Below are 20269 nucleotides of genomic sequence, written 5' to 3' on the forward strand. Positions count from 1 at the left end.
TATCCTGAATTCCAAGTGGAATTCAAAACAAGCCAACTCACAAAACTATCCTAAATTCCAAGTGGAATTCAAACAAGCCAACTCACAAAACTATCCTAAATTCCAAGTGGAATTCAAACAAGCCAACTCACAGTGTTCTTTGCCGATAAGCAGGTGGTTGATCGGAGAGAACTTAGCCAAAACCCAACCTCGGCATCTTGAATGGACTGGACTTGACTGATCTTGACTTGGGCAGAACCTTCCCTGATACTAGTCTGGACAGAACTCAACTCGAGCAGAACCTCCCCTAGCTGCTGGACGATCTCTTCAGACTTTCGGCAGAGTATCGAGCTTCAGATCTTCAACTGAAATGAACCCATGGATCTGAACTAACCTTGGACAGCATCTCCACTTGATCACCAGAGAATATGACTTGCTTGGACGGATTGGTTTGGACAGAGCCTTTCCTAGGCACTCACTTGAAATCAGTAGAGAATCTGATCTCGGAAACTCTCTAAAACGCTCGACCAATCTTCTATTTTCTCTGAACCATGTTGAGTTTGAAATGATCAAAACTCAACATTCCTCCTCATCCTTTGATTCCCAAAAGCTTGGCCTCAAAATCGGACTATGTCGATCTCGACCATTTTACCCCAAAGGGCGGGTTATCACATTCTCCCCCACTTAATAGAATTCGTCCTCGAATTCTTAAGTATGCAACTGCTCAGCTTCATGACTTTCTCCGCTTTGATGACAATCTCTCCTTGGATCACTTCGTCTCGCGGTCTTGATCACTTGATGTGCTTCTTCGTCGGCTCGCCTCTGATGTCTCTTTTCGAGTTCTTTGGTCTCCATCCTGAATTCTGATTCTGAAATCGCTCCATCTGGATGCCTTTCCAAAAATTGCCCTCGGCCTTGAATCCTTTCTTTTCTTCACTTCATGATTTCCCATGCTTAACTCATTCTCAGCTTGTCTTCATATCAGTTTACCTTGTCCATCAATGTTCTTTTGAGTGTCCTCCTCAAGGTATCAATACTCGTCTCTATCTCTCTTCAATGGAATGATCACTGCGTCATCTTGCTTTGCCTCTGCCATAGCACTGATTTCCCATGATAGTATCGTTTCCTTCAGATAGATCATTCTTGCTCCTGATACCCAGATACTGCTGAAGTATTTTTTCAGCGAAGTCTCGCTTCTTTCAGCTGTCCAGTCCATACCACTGTCCAGTCCTCCGAACCATCTTCACCCTATCTCTTCGGCTTTGGGTTTTTGGCCTTGAACTCCTTTCACTTTAAGGTTTCCACCATTAAAGTGCCGATCAACGAAAACACTTACAAGCTGCAACTCAATAGAACACTTCACACGCAAGTTAGTCAACAACTAACCCAACAAACACAAACAAAGCAACCTAACCGCAAGCTAACCAAACAACCTAGCAATTCTAACCAGCAACCTAACAATTCTAGACTCCACTACCTAATCCTAATTCCTAAAAAAATAAATCCTATCGCTGGACGTGACCGGTTTTCCTAATGCCTTTTGTGACTCATTTTGACTCAAAAATATTTGAAAACCGATTAAATCGTGAGTTCCGGAAGCATGGACGTAACCATGCTCTGATACCACCACTGTAACACCCCCGAACCGTCCTAGACATAGGTCGAACCACCAGCCAACAATCAAACAAGAACATGACCGACGGAGCGACCAACGCCAAGGGTTGGAGATGAAAAGCCAACCGGCCAGCCAACAATTAAACAAGAACATGACTGACCATCCAACCCAACACCATGGTCCGGAAGCGCTACTTGACGGGCTAGGGACGATCTGGTCATAGTCACAAAATTTACTCCACGACTTAGACCAGTTCATCCACTAACTCGTCCTGCTAACTCAAGGCATAAGGCTTTGCAACCCGTATCTAGAGTTAATGGTTTTCGTTAGATCGAGGCCTAAGGCTTTTCAACCTGTACAACGACCTAACGTTGTGTTAGACCGGACTAGTCAAATATCAGAGTACTCATGAAGCGCATATAAAACAATTAATTTATTGATTTAAGAAATATTCATACATTGAATAATTCAAGACTGGGCCGGCCTAATGCCAAATCGAATGTTGAGGTCGAAATCGGACAAGGCAAAGTTGGCTTCCAAAATTTCCGTTTAAAAATTATTTACTTAAGAACTTTTTTATGGTTTTTCGGAAAAGGAAAACCTATACAAAAAGTTTGCGGAAAAATCTTGTTTAAAGACAACGACTCTTTAAAACAACGATTTCTTAATCAACGACTTGAGAAATCAACGACTTCTTAATCAACGACCTGAGGAATTGACGATTTAAGAAAATGACGATATCTTAAAAACAAACGGAACTTTGATATCAAAGGACCAAACCTCCGCAAACAAGCATCCTGAGAGGATCATAGCCTTGCGGAAGGTTCGAACACTTGGGAAACGGACCATAATCCACGATATAAACCCGATCGCGATGGCAATCGGGTCACGGATAAGAGTTCGGTTGCTATAGCGAACGGATCACGAGACCACGCTCGGTCGCTATAACAAAGTTCGGTCGCTATAGCGAGCGAGTATCCATGCATCAATCATTTTCCGAAACGTCCAAAGTCTTCCGAAACTACGATACGACATAAAACTATGCATTCTCGACTATCCGTATATCTGTTCTCCGCGACTCACGACTATCCGTTTATTGATCTCTCGATCAAATGGAATCGTCCGTTTGGTTTGCGATAAAAACCGCGGAAACTTAACCTTATCGGAAAAATCGTAAAAAAGTCTCGAATCAAAAATACGGCCCAAAGGAGGTCCTAAACTTGATTCGAGGCCCACTTGCGATTTCTTAAAAACCCATAAACCTTATGACGGTTTATGCTTGGTGGATAAGCATCAGTTTCCGCGGAAAAAATGGAAACTTTCCGCAGATAATCATGAAGATCGGAAAAAATGGAATATTCCCATTTTTTCGACTATGACGGCTTAAGGGCAAAAGAGGGAAGCGTAAACCAACCTTGGAGGGAGTATATAAGGATTTCAAGGCGAGAGGCATAGAGGGATCACTTTTTCCAGAGCAAACTAGCACTTAGAGCATTTTAGGCAACTTTCCGTTTTTGTTTTCGAGCTGCGACTCAATTAGGTTTAGCCACCTTCGGGTATTAGAACTAGGATCTCGCCGACAGCTTTCGTAGCCGAAGCACGTTGTCCTGTTGTTGTCACGCTTATACGCAGATTCGGAATAAAACCCTTCTTGCTCTCTTTTTACGTTTTATATTTTATTTTTCCGTTGTTATTGTGTTCTGACTGCTTGACGTGTGGTTTCTCAAAATCCGGGACCTTCTGGGAAATTAGGGTTTTCCTACTTTCCTAAAATATACGGAATATTGACGGTGCGAATTTCGGTTCCCACATCGAGTCAACTAAACATAAATCAAATACCGTTTACAAAAGGCATGCAAATTTACACCGGTTGTCCTAACGTCCAGCACCAAGCTATCCGATCGTCCTACTAAAGAAACCTGCAAAAAGGACAACGGAGATGGATGAGTAACCTAATGTTACTCAGTGAGCTGGCTACCTCTACCCCAACCTAGAACTAACCCAGACAACCCAAAATAACAATCAGTTTAGCCTTAGCAAGAAATCTAAACTAAGGCTAAGCAAACCGTTACTAAGTTAGATGTGGCCTCCTGCCATGATCTAACTTCAAGTAACGGGACCCTGCATGAAAACAAGTCAACAACCAATATCCAATCAACAATCACAAACTACTATCTAATCAACCGGTTACTAAGTTAGCCTTGGCCTCCTACCATGATCTAACTTCAAGTAACAGGAACCTGCAAGCAAATCAATCAACCACAAGCACAATAACAAGATACTAATACTACGACTCGATCTAACACGTAACACCGTTTATCAGTGCTACACTAACTCGAGGGTTCCACAATCCTCTACAACACTCTAATAAAACACAACACTCTAACCCGGGAAATGGTGATTTCGTGTTCATCCCCAATATCGGCTACATCCTAACTTCCTACCACAAAGGCCAGAAGAGAGGAACTTTCAACCGACCGCGGCCCACAGTCATTCGGGTCACCGCGCGACAGCCCACAGTCCTTCGGGTCACTGTCACATTACACCGTCGTGTAATCACTCAGCCCTAGGCCATGATCCCGTCTCTCTGAGTCTTCCCGATCCAGCGAATAAGAGGTTTCCTTAAACCCGCTAAGTACGAGGCAGCGAGGAAACACTAATCAACCCTAAATAAGCCTAGTATGGGCGGGTTACGCACATACTGTCGGGATACTCACAATCCTATCGTAGACTCTCGACTCTACGACACTAACAACTAGTACCAGTAATCCGGCCTATATGGCGTAGGATCCCAAGTACTAATATCTAAGAATATAAACAGCAATATCATAACTAATCAAATCAACCAGTTAGTCACTCCCTTACCAAGAGCTGACTAACCTCAATCAACAAGATTAACAAGCATTATATCTATCAAGTAAACTACTCAAATAAACCGTTACCCAGATAGTTAAGCCTCCTGCTATGAAACTATCTTTAAAGATAACGGGAACCTGCACTCAACCAAATAACCAAGCAAGAATAGAAAACATGATGCAACCTAGCCCTAGTCCTAGTCAGGTTATTAACTCAGTCTTAATTCCTTTCATCTCAGCTTAGCCCGTGCTAAGCTGAGTCCAATTCATTAATAAAACCCTAAGGACTCTACCATGCAATAGCGTTATCTAATCTAATCTATATGCTTCTCGATCTAACCTAAGTTCCAAGTGGAACTCAAACAAAACCAACTCACAAAACTATCCTAAATTCCAAGTGGAATTCAAACAAGCCAACTCACAAAACTATCCTAAATTCCAAGTGGAATTCAAACAAGCCAACTCACAAAACTATCCTAAATTCCAAGTGGAATTCAAACAAGCCAACTCATAGTGTTCTTTGCCGATAAGCAGGTGGTTGATCGGAGAGAACTTGTCCAAAACCCAACCTCAACATCTTGAATGGACTGGACTTGACTGATCTTGACTTGGGCAGAACCTTCCCTGATACTGGTCTGGACAGAACTCAACTCAAGCAGAACCTCCCCTAGCTGTTGGACAATCTCTTCAGACTTTCGGCAGAGTATCGAGCTTCAGATCTTCAACTGAACTGAACCCATGGATCTGAACTAACCTTGGACAGCACCTCCACTTGATCACCAGAGAATATGACTTGCTTGGACGGATTGGTTTGGACAGAGTCTTCCCTAGGCACTCACTCGAAATCAGTAGAGAGTCTGATCTCAGAAACTCTCTAAAACGCTCGACGAATCTTCTATTTTCTCTAAACCATGTTGAGTTTGAAATGATCAAAACTCAACATTCCTCCTCATCCTTTTATTCCCAAAAGCTTGGTTTCAAACTCGGACTTTGTCGATGTCGACCATTTTACCCCAAAGGGCGGGGAATCATAGTTCTCTACCTGGAAAGCCTGAGCAAACCCCCAAGGAAACAATGAAGGCTGTTACCCTTAGGAGTGGCAAGCAGTTGCCTCCTCCAACTCTCACCAAGTATGCTGAGAAACAAGGTGAGGGGGTAGCCATCAACATTGATGATGAGGTTGTGATTGTGGATGAGAAGATCAATGATGAGATCTTAGAGAAGATTGTGGAAGCCAAAGGCAAAGGAAAGGTGGGAGAAGAGAAGCAAACAGTGAAAGATGGTCAAGCTGCTGCTCCAGCACCTGAGAATCCTTTTGTTCCCCCTCCTTATGAGCCCAAACTTCCATTCCCTGGAAGGTTCAAGAAGCAACTGCTGGAGAAGTACAAAGCACTGTTTGAGAAACAGATGAGTGAAGTTCAGATCACAATGCCCATCATTGATGCTTTCATTCTGGTTCCTCAATACAACAAGTTCCTAAAAGATGCTGTAGCTGCAAAGAAGAAAGAGATGCAGGGTATGATGATTCTCACTCATGAGTGTAATGCCATCATCCAGAGACTTGATGTTCCAAAGAAACTAGAGGACCCAGGATGTTTCACACTGCCTTGTGCTCTTGGACCTATGTTTTTGAGAGATGTCTCTGCGATTTGGGAGCTAGTGTCAGCTTGATGCCTTTGTCAGTTGCAAAGAAGCTTGGTTTCACTCAGTACAAGAAGTGTAGACTCTCATTGGTGTTGGCTGATCGTTCAGTGAAATACCCTGTGGGCATCTTGGAAGACCTCCCTCTTATGGTGGGAAACTGTGAAATCCCTACAGATTTTGTGGTGCTTGAGATGGGTGAAGAAGCTCAAGATCCCTTAATCCTTGGGAGACCTTTTTAGCTACAGCTGGAGCTATTGTGAATGTGAAAGAAGGCAAGATTGATCTCCACTTGGGTAAAATGCACATTCTCCAATTTGACATCATGGAGGTTATGAAGAAACCAACTATGCAAGGGCAAATCTTCTACATTGAAGAGATGGATGCTCTGGCTGATGAACTCCTTGTAGAGCTATCTCTAGAAGATCCTCTACATCATGCTTTGACAGTGGAGAAGGAGGCTGAAGTGATTGAGAATCTGGAGAGTACTGCCTATGGGATGATGCTGGATTCACACAAGGGGTTTGAGAGTGAGGATCAGTATGAAGAGCTGCCACAAGTGGTCCATCAAGTAGCTTCAGTGACTCAACAAGAGGACATCCAGCAAGATGACTGGAGCGAGCTTAAGGCACCTAAAGTGGAGCTCAAACCACTTCCCCATGGTGTAAGGTATGCATTCCTTGGCCCTAATGAAACTTATCTTATCATTGTGAGTAGTGAACTTACTGAAACTGAGCTTGCTGAACTTTTAAAAACACTTAAAAGATTTAGAAAAGCAATAGGTTATTCACTTGATGATATCAAAGGGATATCACCCACTTTGTGCATGCATAGGATACATCTTGAGGATGAATCAATGACTTCTATCGAGCATCAAAGAAAGTTAAATCCTAACCTGAAGGATGTTGTAAAGAAGGAGATTCTTAATCTCTTAGATGCTGGTGTGATTTACCCTATTTCAGATTCTAAATGAGTATCTCCTATGCATGTAGTTCCAAAGAAGGGTGGGATCACTGTGGTACAAAATGATAAAGATGAACTAATACCCACAAGAACCATCACAGGTCATAGAATGTGCATTGATTACTGAAAACTGAACTCTGCATCTAGAAAGGATCATTTTCCATTGCCATTTATTGATCAGATGCTTGAGAAACTTGCAAATCATCCATTCTATTGTTTTCTTGACGGGTATTCAGGGTTCTTCCAAATACCCATACATCCCAATGATCAAGAGAAAACGACATTCACATGCCCCTATGGTACCTTTGCTTATCGAAGGATGCCATTTGGGCTGTGCAATGCTCCAGCCACCTTTCAAAGGTGCATGATGTCGATTTTCTCTGATCTTATTGAGGATGTTGTGGAGGTCTTTATAGATGACTTCTCTGTCTACGGATCTTCGTTTTCTGCTTGTTTGTCTAATTTGTGCAGGGTCCTACAGAGATGTGAAGACACCAACCTTGTGCTCAACTGGGAGAAGTGTCACTTCATGGTTAAGGAAGGGATTGTGCTTGGACACAAGATATCAGAGAAGGGGATTGAGGTAGACAAAGCAAAGATTGATGTGATGGTCAGTTTGGCTCCCCTGAAGACAGTGAGAGACATCAGGAGTTTCTTAGGGCATGCTGGTTTCTATAGAAGGTTCATCAAGGACTTCTCCAAGATCACCAGGCCACTCACTAGATTGCTATGCAAGGAAGAGATCTTTCTCTTTGGTCAGGAATGCCTAGAAGCTTTCAAGAAGTTGAAGAGTGAGCTTGTGTGTGCTCCCATTGTCCAGCCACCAGATTGGAGTCTCCTCTTTGAGATCATGTGTGATGCTAGTGATTATGTTGTGGGAGCTGTCTTGGGCCAGAAGAAAGATGGCAAGAATCATGTGATCTACTATGCGAGCCAAACCTTGAATGATGCTCAAATGAAGTATGCCACAACTGAGAAGGAGATGCTAGCCATTGTCTTTGCATTTGAGAAGTTCAGAAGCTACTTGGTGGGGTCTAAAGTCATTGTCTACACAGATCATGCGGCTTTGAGACACCTTTTGGCCAAGAAAGATGCAAAACCCAGGCTTTTGAGATGGATCCTTTTGCTCCAAGAGTTTGATTTGGAGATTAGAGACAAGCCGGGAGTTGAAAATGGTGTAGCTGATCACTTGTCTAGGCTGAAAGTGGAATGTGGTGTCCCTATTGATGAAGGGCTTCCAGAGGAGCAGATCATGGCTATTGGAGCAGTGATGGCAGCTTGTGAGACTGGTAGAAAGTTTGAAGAGGTTAAAGCTACTGAAGAGAAAGAACCTTGGTATGCTGATTTGGTGAACTACTTAGCCACAGGAAGAGAACCTTTAAATATTGTGGGCTATGCCAAGAAGAAGTTCTACAAGGATGTGAAGATATACTATTGGGATGAGCCTTACCTCTACATTCTCTGCAAGGACCAACTCTACAGGAGAGTGGTTGCTAACGAAAAAGTTGATGGAAACCTTACACAGTGTCATGGATCATCCTATGGAGGCCACTTTGCCACCTTCAAGACTGTTGCAAAGGTGTTACAAGCTGGATTCTGGTGACCACACATGTTCAAAGATGGACAAGAATTTGTCTCAAGGTGTGATTCATGCCAAAGAAGAGGAAACATCACCAAGAGGAATGAGATGCCTTAAAATCCAATCCTAGAAGTTGAGGTGTTTGATGTGTGGGGCATTGACTTCATGGGGCCATTCCCATTATCCTACAAGAACAAGTACATCCTTGTAGCTGTTGATTATGTCTCAAAATGGGTGGAAGCCATTGCAGGTCCCACCAATGATGCTGCAGTTATGGTCAAGATGTTCAAGAGTGTCATCTTCCCAAGGTTTGGGGTTCCAAGAGTTGTGATCAGTGATGGAGGTTCCCACTTCATCAACAAACTGTTTCAAGGACTTCTCAAGAAGAAAGGTGTGAAGCATAAGGTAGCAATTCCTTACCATCCACAGACAAGTGGTCAAGTTGAGGTTTCTAACAGAGAGATCAAGTCCATTCTGGAGAAGATTGTGGGGATTACGAGAAAATATTGGTCTGCTAAGCTTGATGATGCACTTTGGACTTATAGGACAGCTTACAAGACACCTTTGGAAACCACACCTTTCAACCTTGTGTATGGGAAAGCTTGTCATTTGCTAGTGGAGCTTGAATACAAGGCACTTTGGGCAGTGAAGTTGCTGAACTTTGACATCAAGAGTGCTAAGGAGAAGAGACTTTTCCAGCTCCATGAGCATGATGAGATAAGAATGGATGCTTTTGAGAACTCAAGGATCTACAAGGAGAAGACTAAAGGTTTCCATGACAGGAACATTCTGAAGAGAGAGTTCAAAGAAGGAGATCAAGTTCTTCTGCACAACTCTAAGGTGAAGTTGTTTCCTGGAAAGGTCAAGTCTAGATGGTCTGGTCCTTTTAAAGTCAAAGAAGTTACTCATCCATCTCCGTAGTCAAAGAAGTCCGGTCCTTCGCACCTTGTTTTGGAAAAAAAAAAGTTGAAAATCGCAGGTGCAGAGCGACCTGTCTCCAGCGTCCCATACCGGTCGCTCCCAATCCAGCGACGTGCCCGCAGCGACCCTCTTCGGTTGCTCGTCTTTTTGGTCACATCCGGAGCGACGTCCCTCCAGCGGCTCACCACGGTCGCTCCCCATCCCGGTTCAGGTAAGTTCTCTAATCCTAAATCCCAGTTCAATTCAATTGAACCTATCCTAACCAACCTAAACCGGAGCATGCGCCTTAAACCTACCCTCCCCCATCGATCTCTTCTCCCTCACTCTCTCCTCTCCACCACAACTCTCAATAACCTCTCAAACTCTCACCACTCCAACCCTCATATCTCACTCAATTCTTCACCAAATCACCTCATTCTTTCTCTCAAATCCAAGCTTTCGCCCCTGTAGTCTACTTCTCCATACCTATTCACCATTTCCTTTCATCCAAAGCAAGGTATTGTGTTCTTGAACTCAATTTCGTAGGTCCATGAACCCTAAATTTTCAAAATCAAATGTTGGACCTTTTCTTGTTTGATTGTGGTGAAATAGACTAGAAAAAGCTTATATATCGTGTTGGGTTGATGATTCCATGGTGAAATTGAGTTTAATTTGAACTTTTGCAAATTAGGGTTCATGGATTTGGGGATTTTCGAAATTGGACTTAATTGAGTGTGTTTGAGATTGAGTTTGCTTGATAAGGTGTCTAGAAGCTTGAATAAAGAACCCTCTCATTTTAGAATCACTTTGTTCTTTGAATTTTACTTAACTTGTAATTTTCATATCTTGAACTTTTGAGAAGTGTGATTCTTTGCTTCATTCCACTTACTCCTTTTCCAAGTTAGTCTACTTTTCAGGTACCAATGACTAGGACACCTAAGGGAAACACAGTGGCTAAGAAGCAACCAGCTGCAAGAAAAGAAACTACACCCAGAGAGAAAGCCTTAGCCTCTGAAGCAACTGATTCTGGGGCTGAATTGACATCACGGCAGCAAGTCTTAGCTGCAAAGAAATCAAATGTTCCAGGGAAGAGAGATGGGAAGAGTGTGGCAGTTCCTGAGATTGAAGAGAGTGATTCTGAAAGTGCAGATGAGCCTGCTCCACCAAAGAAGACCAAAAAGTCTAAGGGAAAAGAAGCTGTAGTTGAAAGGGATAGGGAAAAAAGCCACCTGTTGAGCAACTCTATCACCATTTGAAGCATGGGGTAGCTTGGACGGCAACGAGGTTTGCGGATGTTCAGTTGTTGAGAAAGCTGGGTCTTGAAGCTGATATCGAGGCAATGCTGGCTCATTTGAAGATGCCCAAGCTTCACACCATGGCCTATCCTCTCTACAAAGATGTCTCATGCCAGTTCCTCTCCTCCCTTGTCGTCACTATTCACAACACTAAGCACGCAAAGGAAGGATGGGGAAAGATCAATTTCACAGTGCATGGGAGAAGCTACACCATGAGCTTCAAGGAAATAGAGCGAGTGATGGATTTTCCAGATTTGAAGTACTCTTTTCCTCAAAAGACCGACGAGCTCCCCCAGAAGCTTTGGGAGTTGATCAGTGGAAACGAACGCGATACTGAGAAAGACAAGAACTCTCATATCCGGCATCCCTCAGTGCGCTACCTCCACAGGATACTGGTCCCACTACAGGAAATGTGAGTATTAATAGCATAATATAATAGTGTTTTTGCCGATTGTGCTATGGTTGATATACCTCTTACTTTTAGATAGCATTTTCGAAAGAATAAACGCTATGCATAATCGAAGCGGGAAATAATTGATTTTCCCTCTTACATTTGTTTCATTTTCCCTCTTACAAATCATAGATATTATCTTAAATCTTTAAATATTATAAAACAAAAAAAAACAAAAACAATTTCTATTGGTTGAAAGTCACACACAAGAACTACAATCTTTACCCTTAAAAAGATTAATCCAAGGGTGTAGATTGTGTCATCTCTAATTGTCTTATAAAACAGAGATGAGAGGAAGAAGAAGAGACGACGGCACCAGTCTGCGTTCGGCGCTGTCGTCACCGGTCTCGAACTCAGAGGGAGCATGGCGGTGCTAAATAGCGAGGGTGCTTTCTGAAACGGCGACGGAGAGAGGAGGCGTGAAGAGCTCGAGGTGGTGATGAGTTATTTCAAATCAAAACCCTCACATCATTTCATGGCTTCCATGTGAACTGGTAATTACCCTCACCTCCTCCTCTCTTTCGTCTCCCTTCGAAGTCTTTACATTCATTCCCCTTTATAAACTTTCCAAGTTCATTCCTTTATGATCATCATCATCTCATTGCGTTTTTAGTTAAACAGAGAGGTTGAAAGAGAAGATTGAGGAAACGTTTGGGTGTGAGTTTGAGCTCTTCATTGAGGTCACAGGCCTGATTAGGTAAAGTAACCACCTTTCCTCTCTTCCGCATAGTTAACAGTGAAGAATGATTCTTTTTTTAATTGAATCAGCTGGTGTAGAGGAGCTAGAATTGGGTGGCACAGTGATGATAACAGACTATATCTCAAACAAAGAGACTTTTCTGTTCGTCTTCACTCGTTTCTATGCGTCGTTCTTGAATTGAGGTTTTATGTAAATGACTTGGTTTTTTACTTTGGTTTGAAGGTAGTTTGTTACTTGATTAGTTACGCTAAAAACTTTAAAAGTGGCCTTTTTCGTTTTCATAGTGGAGAACCAGCAACTGTAGCTCCCTCTGCTGGAGTAAGTGTGTGTTCTTTTTCAGTTGGATCAGTGGTTGAATACTGACACTAGTAGAAAAACTGTCCACAGCTATGAAATTGCTACGAAAATTTCGTAGCTAAAATGCAGAAGCTATAAAATTGCTACGTTTTGCAACGAAATACAAATCGTAGCCTAGCGTGTCAGTTTTCGTAGCAAAACTTGTTACGATTTAGCTACGAAACAGAACGTAGCTAAAAAAGCTACGAAAATGATACAAAATAAACGTAGGTACATTGCTACGAATATAATTATGGCAATTCGTAGCATATTTGGCTACGTTTTGCTACGAAATATTCTGTGGCTAATCCAAAAATATCTTATTGCATTAAATTTGCTACGAAATGTTTCTTAACTATTTTATAATACCCACAAAATGCTACAATTTGCAACGATTTTTTTGTAACTATTTAAAACCCTAAACATCTTTTTAACCCTAAACCCTAATTTTTTTTTTTTGAAACTCTGTTTTTCATAATTAAAATTTGAATCTTCAATTATAAAGTTAAAATTTAATATTTTTTAAAAAGGTTTAATTATTTTCAAAATTTAACTTCAAATCATAAATCTAAACCCCAAATATTATACTCCAAACTCTAAACCTAACCCCTATATCCCAAATCACAATTCTTAACATCAAATCTTTTATTTAAATCTTAAAACACTTAATCTTAAATATAAAGCACAAATCTAATACTTTCAAAATTCACTTTCAAAATGCATAAAGACATGATTGTCATGTCTTTATGCAAAGACTACTTCCCTTTGCATTTGCGGAGCTACTTCCAACAAAAGTACATGAAGTACTTGCAGGTAATATATTATTACTCGCACTAATTAATTTCTTATTTTATTTTTCAAAAATATGCGCTAATAATTTGTTTAATTGTTTTTGGAATATACAAAGCCATTGGAGCAATTTTCAGGGATTTGAGCACTCGCACTCTTAAAGAGGATGTCGTAGAACAACTTCACGAGAACATTCCGATCTTATTGTACAACTTGGAAATGATATTTCCTCCCTCATTTTTTGACGTCATGGAGCATTTAGCTGTCCACCTCCCGTATGAGGCATTGCTTCGAGGACCAGTACATTATGGATGGATGTATCAGTATGTGCGGGCCATGAAATATTTGAAGGGAAAGGCAAAAAACCTCGCAAAGGTTGAAGGTTCTATAATTGCTGGAAGTTTGACGAAAGAAACATCTCACTTCACATCGTACTACTTTGCACCTAATGTACGGACCCGACAAAGAGCTCCAAGAAGATATGATGATGGTGGTGTTGCCCCAACATATGCAGTTGCTGGTGTTCCGGATATCTTTAGCCAGATTGGACGAATGGGTGGGAAAACGAAAGAGGTTTGGTGGTCGAGTGATGAAGACGCCCATAGTGCACACACTTACATTCTACTTAATTGTGAGGATCCATTTATGCGCTATTTTGAAAGGTAACATATATGGAAACTTCTAAACTAATTGTAATTAAAATATATTTTTCAAATGATGATATAACTAATAAAATATGTGCATTTTACAGCCTATTTGTTAGTCAAGTCCAAGAAGCAATCCCAGGTATATCTACAAGTGAGGTAGATAAAAGGAAAGATCGACACTTTATTAAATGGTTGAAGAGTCATGTATTTACTCCAATCCGATAATTGTTTCGTCCACGGGGTGTAACGAAAGACGTTTGTTTCAATGTTCTCTTTAATTTAATTTTGCAGGTTGAATATGAGGATCCAGATTACTCCATATGGTTTCACGAATTAGTTCAGGGTCCACTTGCAAAGGTCACCACATCACCAATGTATTTCTCACGAGGCTTTACTTTTCATACGTACGAGTATGGTAAACACCGGGCGACCAGCAATTATGGAATTTGTGTGAAAGGAGAAACCGATTTCTACGGGATCTTGCAGGAGATTATTGAAGTGGAATTCCCTGGGTTATTGAAGCTGAAATGCGTCATATTCAAATGTGACTGGTTCGACCCCGTGGTCAACAGAGGTGTTCGATTTAACAAATTCGGTGTAGTTGCTGTCAATGGTGGACGGAGGTACAACAAATTCGAGCCTTTCATATTAGCTTCGCAAGCAGACCAAGTTAGCTTCCTACCATACCCGAGGTTGCGAGAATCTGGAATAAGTTGGTTAGCCGTTATCAAAGTTACACCCCGTGGACGAATAATCGTTGGAGAAGAACAACCATTGCAAGAAGAACACATCAATGAAGTCGAAGAACCTGAACAACAAATGGAAGACATCCTACTCATTGATCCGCATAATCATGAGTATGAAGATCTCCCCGACGATACCACTGACGATGCTGTTGAAGACGAGTTTAATGAAAGTGATGATGTTTCTAGTGTTGAAGAGAATGATGATGTATCTGAATGATGATGTAATTTTTTAAAAATATTATTTATTTTCATACTTAATTAATGCATTTGGGGTTTAGGGTTTGAGATTGAGTTTAGGGTATGAGGTTTGGTGTTTGAGATTGAGTTTTAAGTTAAAGGATGTTTGAGGTTTGGTGTTTGTGGTTTACATTTTTAGGGATTTTAACGTTATCGACGTTAATTCCTCGTAACGAGAAACACGGGCCTTGCAAAATCCACGTAAGCTGATTTCGTCGTAAAGAACACGTTAAAAATAAACACAGGCCTTGCAAATTCCACGTAAGCTTGCGAGGTCTTTACGACGAAATCAGATTACGTGGAAATAACAGGCCTTTTAGCTGTTTCGTCGTAAAGACCTTGTTAATTTACGTTGATTTAATGAGTATCGTGTGTAAATCCCTAAAACTCTAAACCCTACAGTCAGATGTTCTGTGGTGATCCTGCTGCTGGATCATCATCTTCAGCTCCCGGTTCCTCCATCCCGGAGATTGTCCCGGAGTCTCAGTCACAGCCACCATCGGTTCCTCCATCTGGTGCACCACCCCCACCTGCTGCACCTCAGGCAGTTCCAAACCCGGTTGCACCCGAATACATTCATCCGGAGTTGCGGGTGCCGCCGACCGCTCCTTTTGCTCGGTACACGGTTGAGGATCTTCTCGCTCAACCAGGTCGAGCCGGTTTACCGGTTTTAGACCCCGACCGACCAGAGGGGACTCTGTGGTACGTAATTTTTTTTATTTAAATATTTTTAGAATTATTAATAATTTTTTTTAATACTTTAACTTTGTTTTTTTCAGGTTTGGGGTCGACAATTATGTCGCTACGAGCGTATCCGATATAATCAAAGGATATTTCTCCGAGGCTCACCCAAACTGGAAAAAGACGCCGCACCACGTTAGAAACACGTGGTTCAAGATGTTTGCTGTAAGTTTTTTAAATTAATTATTTTATGTTTAATTTTTCGTCACAGTACTTACTTATGGGCTAACGGGTCAACGTCAAGCAGTTCCACTTTCTCGGTCCGAAAAGTGCATTGTTGGAATTGGATTGGAACGCCAAGTGGCTTTAGTAGCTTCGGTCACTCGGAATACTTTCCTCCCTTCCTATACAAATGAAAGACATCACAGCAAAGGACAGGAAGACTGCTAAGCCACATACCTGCACACATCATGCATAGCAATTCCCAGACGGAAAAATTGACAGACAGCTACAGGCGGGCGTACTTAGCTACTAATGCTGGGAAGAGGAACCCAAGGGATTTCTACTCACTTTTTGACCAAGATTGAGCCAGATACTTTATAGAAAAGATGGCATTTTTGATGACTTTTATTTCATTAATATTTTTTAACTAATTATTAATCTTTTTTGGGTTTAAAAATGCAGCAAAGATACCATTGGTCCATCGGGGTTCACGAGGACGTGAAACGGGAGTTCACCGCAAAGGCGAAGAAGCGGTTGTTGGACACCGTAGGCAACTGGAAGGAGGACTGGATCTACAAGGGTTACAAGGACGGGCAACCCGACTTAGTTTTTTTTTTGTGTAATATTAAAATTCCAAACTTTTATTTATATAATATTTTCGGTTTTTATTTATTCCAATTTTTTTAATATTTTCGCATTAGTAATTATTTATATTTCTAATATTTTTGAAATAATTATTTAAATCTATAATATTAAAATTTAAAATTAAAAAGTAAATTCAGTTATACAAATCGAAGCAAATTCCTCGTTAACTCACGAGGACTTAACGAGTAAGTGGACGTGTAAGGAACGACGAAACTTTACGACGAATGTACGTGTTTGATTATACGTTTCCTTTACGACGAAAGTTTACGTCATCTTTACGTGTAATGTTTACGTATACTTTACGACTATTTTTACGTTTATCTTACGTGGATTCTTTACGTGTATTTTACGAGGAATTATTACGTATTATTTACGTGGAAAGTTAGCGTCTACTGTACGCGGAAATCTACGTGTCCTTTACGACGAAAATTTAACCTTCCTTTTACGACGAAATGGGTCCCTCGTACTCTTACGACGAAATGGCGATTAAATATCCGTTACGACCAAACTTTAACGACAATATGTACGACGATTTAGCGAGGAAAATGGTCGTCGTTAAAATCGTGTTTTCTTGTAGTGTATGTTCAGATGAGATGATATGTCTATGTTTGATGATCTTACTCGATATGGTAATTTCTTATCAGATAATTATTAACTCTGCTTTGCTAGTGGCAGATTTAAATAGTATATGTCAAGAAGGAATGATGCATATTTAAAACTGAGCATTACCTGAAGTTAATCATGAAGAGATGATGGTCGCTGGTCATGGTAAGGAAAGTAAAGATGGAGAAGCTGATGAGTATAAGACTTATGTTGTTAGTATAAGACCTTAATGTTGTTTTTTTTTTTTGACCTTAATGTTGTTAGTGTAAGAGTCTATGTAAAATGTATAATTTATGAATTAATACAATGTATATTTTGGTTATAAATCAATTTGCAGTTTAAATATTTCATCATAAAATGAAAAGATAACACAACAACTAATATGATAGAAAAAAGAAAAATCTAATTCTAATAACAAATTCGAAAAAAAAAATTTAACTCAAGATCAAAACCCTAAACATGCCCTAAACCCCAACCCTAATATTTTTAACCTCAAGATATATAAATGTAAAACTAAAGTATAAAATGATAGTTAAAGTTTTTTATAATATACATATATATATATATATATATATATATATATAATAATTTAGGGGTTTGTATATATATAATAATTTAGGGGGGTGTATTTAAAATCCTAAACCACATATCTTATATCATACTTCAAACTTTAAACTCAAAATTTTATTTTTCAACAATTCATTTTTAAAATCCAAACTTTATACACCATAGACATTACCCTAAACCCTAAACTTTAAACTTAAACAATACATCTCGAAATCTATTCATAAAATTTGTTAAAATCTAATTTAGTTAGAACTATAAACTGTAGCACAATTCATTTTAAAAGAAAACTTGTATTTCTTTTACACTAAATGATTTCTTTCCGTAAACATATGTATCATAAGTCTAAAACAATTTCAAAGGTCCAAAATCACTATTCTCACCTTTTTATTATTTTAAAAAATTATTTCAGAAATTAAATCTTAACCCCAAAACCTAAACCTTCAAGTTTATTCTAAAACTAAATCATATACTTAATCCAAAATCTTAACCCTGACCCCTAAACCACATATCTCATTTTAACATATATCATAAAACATTAAATTTTAATTTCTAAATGAATTATGTTTCTGTAAATAAATTAAAATTTCAAATATAAAATTTAGATTTCAAAATTTAAATTATGATACCAAATTATTTAAAGCTTAAATAATTTTTATAATAGTAATAAATAAAATAAGAAGACAATTTGTATTGTTTTATTTGAACCATTGATTGATTTGAATCAATGACCTATATTCATTCTTGTATCAATCCTCACCCTTTTTTCTATTGGTTAGAAAAAATTGTGGGTGGATTGATAATCTTAACCATAGATTAGATCTTTTGAAGGGTTCAGATTTAATATTTCTGTGTTTGTTTATCTCTCTCTCTCTCCCTCTCTCACGCTTCTCACTTTCTTCGTTTCTTTCTTTCGCTCTCTCTCTCTCTCTCTCTCTCTCTCTCTCTCTCTCTCTCTGAAACAAAGAACGAGATTCAAGACCTTACAAAAAATCACACCAGAAACGAACTCTGTCTCTCCTCGTTCTCTATTTCTGTCTCAACCACTCATTTTATCTATCCTCTTATCAATGCTTCTTCTTTTCCAGATGCATATTCATGGTCTTAGTTAACACCAACCACATCTCAGGTAGTCAGGTTTGTCATATGTTCCTTGTTTTGCTTTGAGATTTTTGAATGAATGATTAGTGTTGTTTGACAAGATTGTAACTTGATTAAATGGGGATTTGACTTTAGGGACGGGGAAGAGGAAGTGGAATGGATAATGGGATGCCTGGTGGTTGTTCTTGTTCTCTATAGGTATGTATGATGCAGTCAATATTCAATAGCCATTGTTCTCTCTCTGGTTTTGAATTTGATTTGTTTGTTCTTGTTACAGGAAGAAGCAGGATATGAAGAAGCTGTGCTAGTGGAGATGGAGCAGAGCAAGAAGAAAAATAGTAAGAGGGAGAAGGAGAGAAGACAGAAGATGACGATGGGAGGAAGATGACAGAAGAAGATGAAGGCAGTGGCGTAGATTAGGTTTAGTTGGTTTATTTATTAGGTTTGGTTTAGATAGGATTGGTTTAATAAACCGGGTTTGTGTGTAAACCAATGTTAATAAATAAATTGGTATTAATTGTAAACCAGTTATTTGTATATTGTTTTAGTTTAATAAATAAAATTTAATTTTTAATTATGAATTAATTTTTAATTTAATTTTGAATTATTTAATTATGTAATATGTTTTAGTTAATTATGTTTAGGTGTAAGTTTTTTTAATTTGGTTCGGTTTGGTAATTATTTTTAATAAATTTTGGATAATTAAAAACAAATTAATAACACCAAACATTTGCTATCGTTGTATGTTTAATTATAGCACAAAGAAAAACTGCTATTAAAAGGGTTGGATCTATTATAACGGGCGATGTCAGAGCGTCCAAGGAAACGCTATTAAACATGAATCATAGCGTTTTTCGTCCGCTATTACTACCCACATTTCATTTAGTGTCCATGCCTTATACCCGTGAAAGGAAGTTGGCACCATCACTGATGAAGACTTGTACCTCTTCTTCCCAGCCATTAAGCCCTACGCTACCCACACGTAGCTCCCTTTCTCCACAGAGATCTACTCGGAGGTTGGATGGGTCAGTTTCTTTGTGGGACGTCTTCAGCACTACATAGATTTGGATTGGACCACCGGTGATTCCTCACCAAAGATTGGGATTGGAGGATTGATCACACCATTGCTTGAGTTCAAGGGTATCTCGTTGGGAAATGACGCGAAAGCCCCGAACTTCATCGATGCTCCTTACTTGAGGCAAGCCACTTATTTTAGTGGGAAGCACAAGGGCAACTACGTCTACCACTACAAGCTCAAGGGCAAAAAAGCTAAGGTTGTCCTACCAAACAGGGAGCTGACGAGTCTAGATGGGCCCTACGAGATTAGCTTCAACATTCCTAGGGGAGCCTTCCTTGGTGAGCATGGGTCCCTTAATCCCATCGGTACTTCCACAGAAGCAGAAGAAGGTAGAACAAGTTCTGTGATAGAGTCTGATCCAGAGGAAGAGGAAGACGCTGAGCCCATTTATGGACAACCTCGCTACACCTTCACACCATATTCCGTAACCCTACCTCCTGGTACCCTTCGCGACGCCCATGATCACATCAGTCGGCTCCAGAGATGGAGCAAGGCTCAGGATAGGACGATGGAAAATCTCAAAAACAAGTGCAAGGCATTTAGCAAGACAGCGAAGAGGCAAGCAAAGTCAACATCCAAGATCTTGAGGAAGATACTGATGTTTTGACTAGGGGAGGAATAGCGGGATGTAGCAGAGCGGAC

General features: G+C 40.0%; 3 protein-coding genes and 1 long non-coding RNA gene across 10 annotated transcripts; all 4 read left to right on the forward strand.

The window, feature by feature from the left end:
• The first annotated feature begins 8797 nt into the window (after nt 1–8797).
• On the forward strand, nt 8798–9553 carry LOC130497360 (uncharacterized). Its single transcript, XM_056990138.1, has one exon. It carries the CDS (start codon nt 8798–8800, stop codon nt 9551–9553), a length of 756 nt encoding a protein of 251 aa, XP_056846118.1.
• A 1973-nt stretch (nt 9554–11526) lies between these two features.
• LOC108829463 (uncharacterized) lies at nt 11527–14754 on the forward strand. 6 transcript variants are annotated; one of them, XM_056986890.1, is made up of 7 exons: nt 11529–11772; nt 11900–11975; nt 12047–12296; nt 13042–13127; nt 13222–13765; nt 13855–13954; nt 14042–14754. In XM_056986890.1, exons 4-7 carry the CDS (start codon nt 13061–13063, stop codon nt 14711–14713), a joined length of 1383 nt encoding a protein of 460 aa, XP_056842870.1. In that variant the 5' UTR covers nt 11529–11772; nt 11900–11975; nt 12047–12296; nt 13042–13060; the 3' UTR covers nt 14714–14754. The 6 variants fall into 6 exon arrangements, with proteins under 6 accessions (XP_056842880.1, XP_056842872.1, XP_056842875.1 ...); XM_056986900.1 differs by having other exon boundaries at nt 11527–11772; nt 12047–13127; nt 13855–13906; XM_056986892.1 differs by having other exon boundaries at nt 11528–11772; nt 11892–11975; nt 12047–13127.
• A 128-nt stretch (nt 14755–14882) lies between these two features.
• Nucleotides 14883–16092, forward strand: LOC108846945 (uncharacterized). 2 transcript variants are annotated; one of them, XM_056986901.1, is made up of 3 exons: nt 14883–15435; nt 15513–15639; nt 15722–16092. In XM_056986901.1, the coding sequence occupies exons 1-3, from the start codon at nt 15140–15142 to the stop codon at nt 15782–15784; spliced, it is 486 nt and encodes a 161-aa protein (XP_056842881.1). In that variant the 5' UTR covers nt 14883–15139; the 3' UTR covers nt 15785–16092. The 2 variants fall into 2 exon arrangements, with proteins under 2 accessions (XP_056842881.1, XP_056842884.1); XM_056986904.1 differs by having other exon boundaries at nt 15513–15609; nt 15686–16092.
• Nucleotides 16093–18337: 2245 nt separating this feature from the next.
• On the forward strand, nt 18338–19071 carry LOC108858392 (uncharacterized). The gene is made up of 3 exons (XR_001950410.2): nt 18338–18585; nt 18685–18747; nt 18827–19071. It is a non-coding gene; the product is annotated as an uncharacterized LOC108858392 (long non-coding RNA).
• Nucleotides 19072–20269: the final 1198 nt, after the last annotated feature.

This window comes from Raphanus sativus, chromosome 1 (assembly GCF_000801105.2).
Source record: "Raphanus sativus cultivar WK10039 chromosome 1, ASM80110v3, whole genome shotgun sequence".
Classification (NCBI taxonomy): domain Eukaryota; kingdom Viridiplantae; phylum Streptophyta; class Magnoliopsida; order Brassicales; family Brassicaceae; genus Raphanus; species Raphanus sativus.

Excerpts from the sequence above, each read along its gene's own strand:
- LOC130497360 (XM_056990138.1), top strand. The coding sequence starts at position 8,798 with ATGGGGCCATTCCCATTATCCTACAAGAACAAGTACATCCTTGTAGCT.
- LOC108829463 (XM_056986892.1), top strand. The coding sequence starts at position 13,061 with ATGCAAAGACTACTTCCCTTTGCATTTGCGGAGCTACTTCCAACAAAA. Across the intron at positions 13,128-13,221 it reads AGTACATGAAGTACTTGCAG|CCATTGGAGCAATTTTCAGG; the intron begins GTAATATATTAT and ends GAATATACAAAG. Across the intron at positions 13,766-13,854 it reads TTTATGCGCTATTTTGAAAG|CCTATTTGTTAGTCAAGTCC; the intron begins GTAACATATATG and ends TGCATTTTACAG.
- LOC108846945 (XM_056986901.1), top strand. The coding sequence starts at position 15,140 with ATGTTCTGTGGTGATCCTGCTGCTGGATCATCATCTTCAGCTCCCGGT. Across the intron at positions 15,436-15,512 it reads CGACCAGAGGGGACTCTGTG|GTTTGGGGTCGACAATTATG; the intron begins GTACGTAATTTT and ends TGTTTTTTTCAG. Across the intron at positions 15,640-15,721 it reads CGTGGTTCAAGATGTTTGCT|TTCCACTTTCTCGGTCCGAA; the intron begins GTAAGTTTTTTA and ends AACGTCAAGCAG.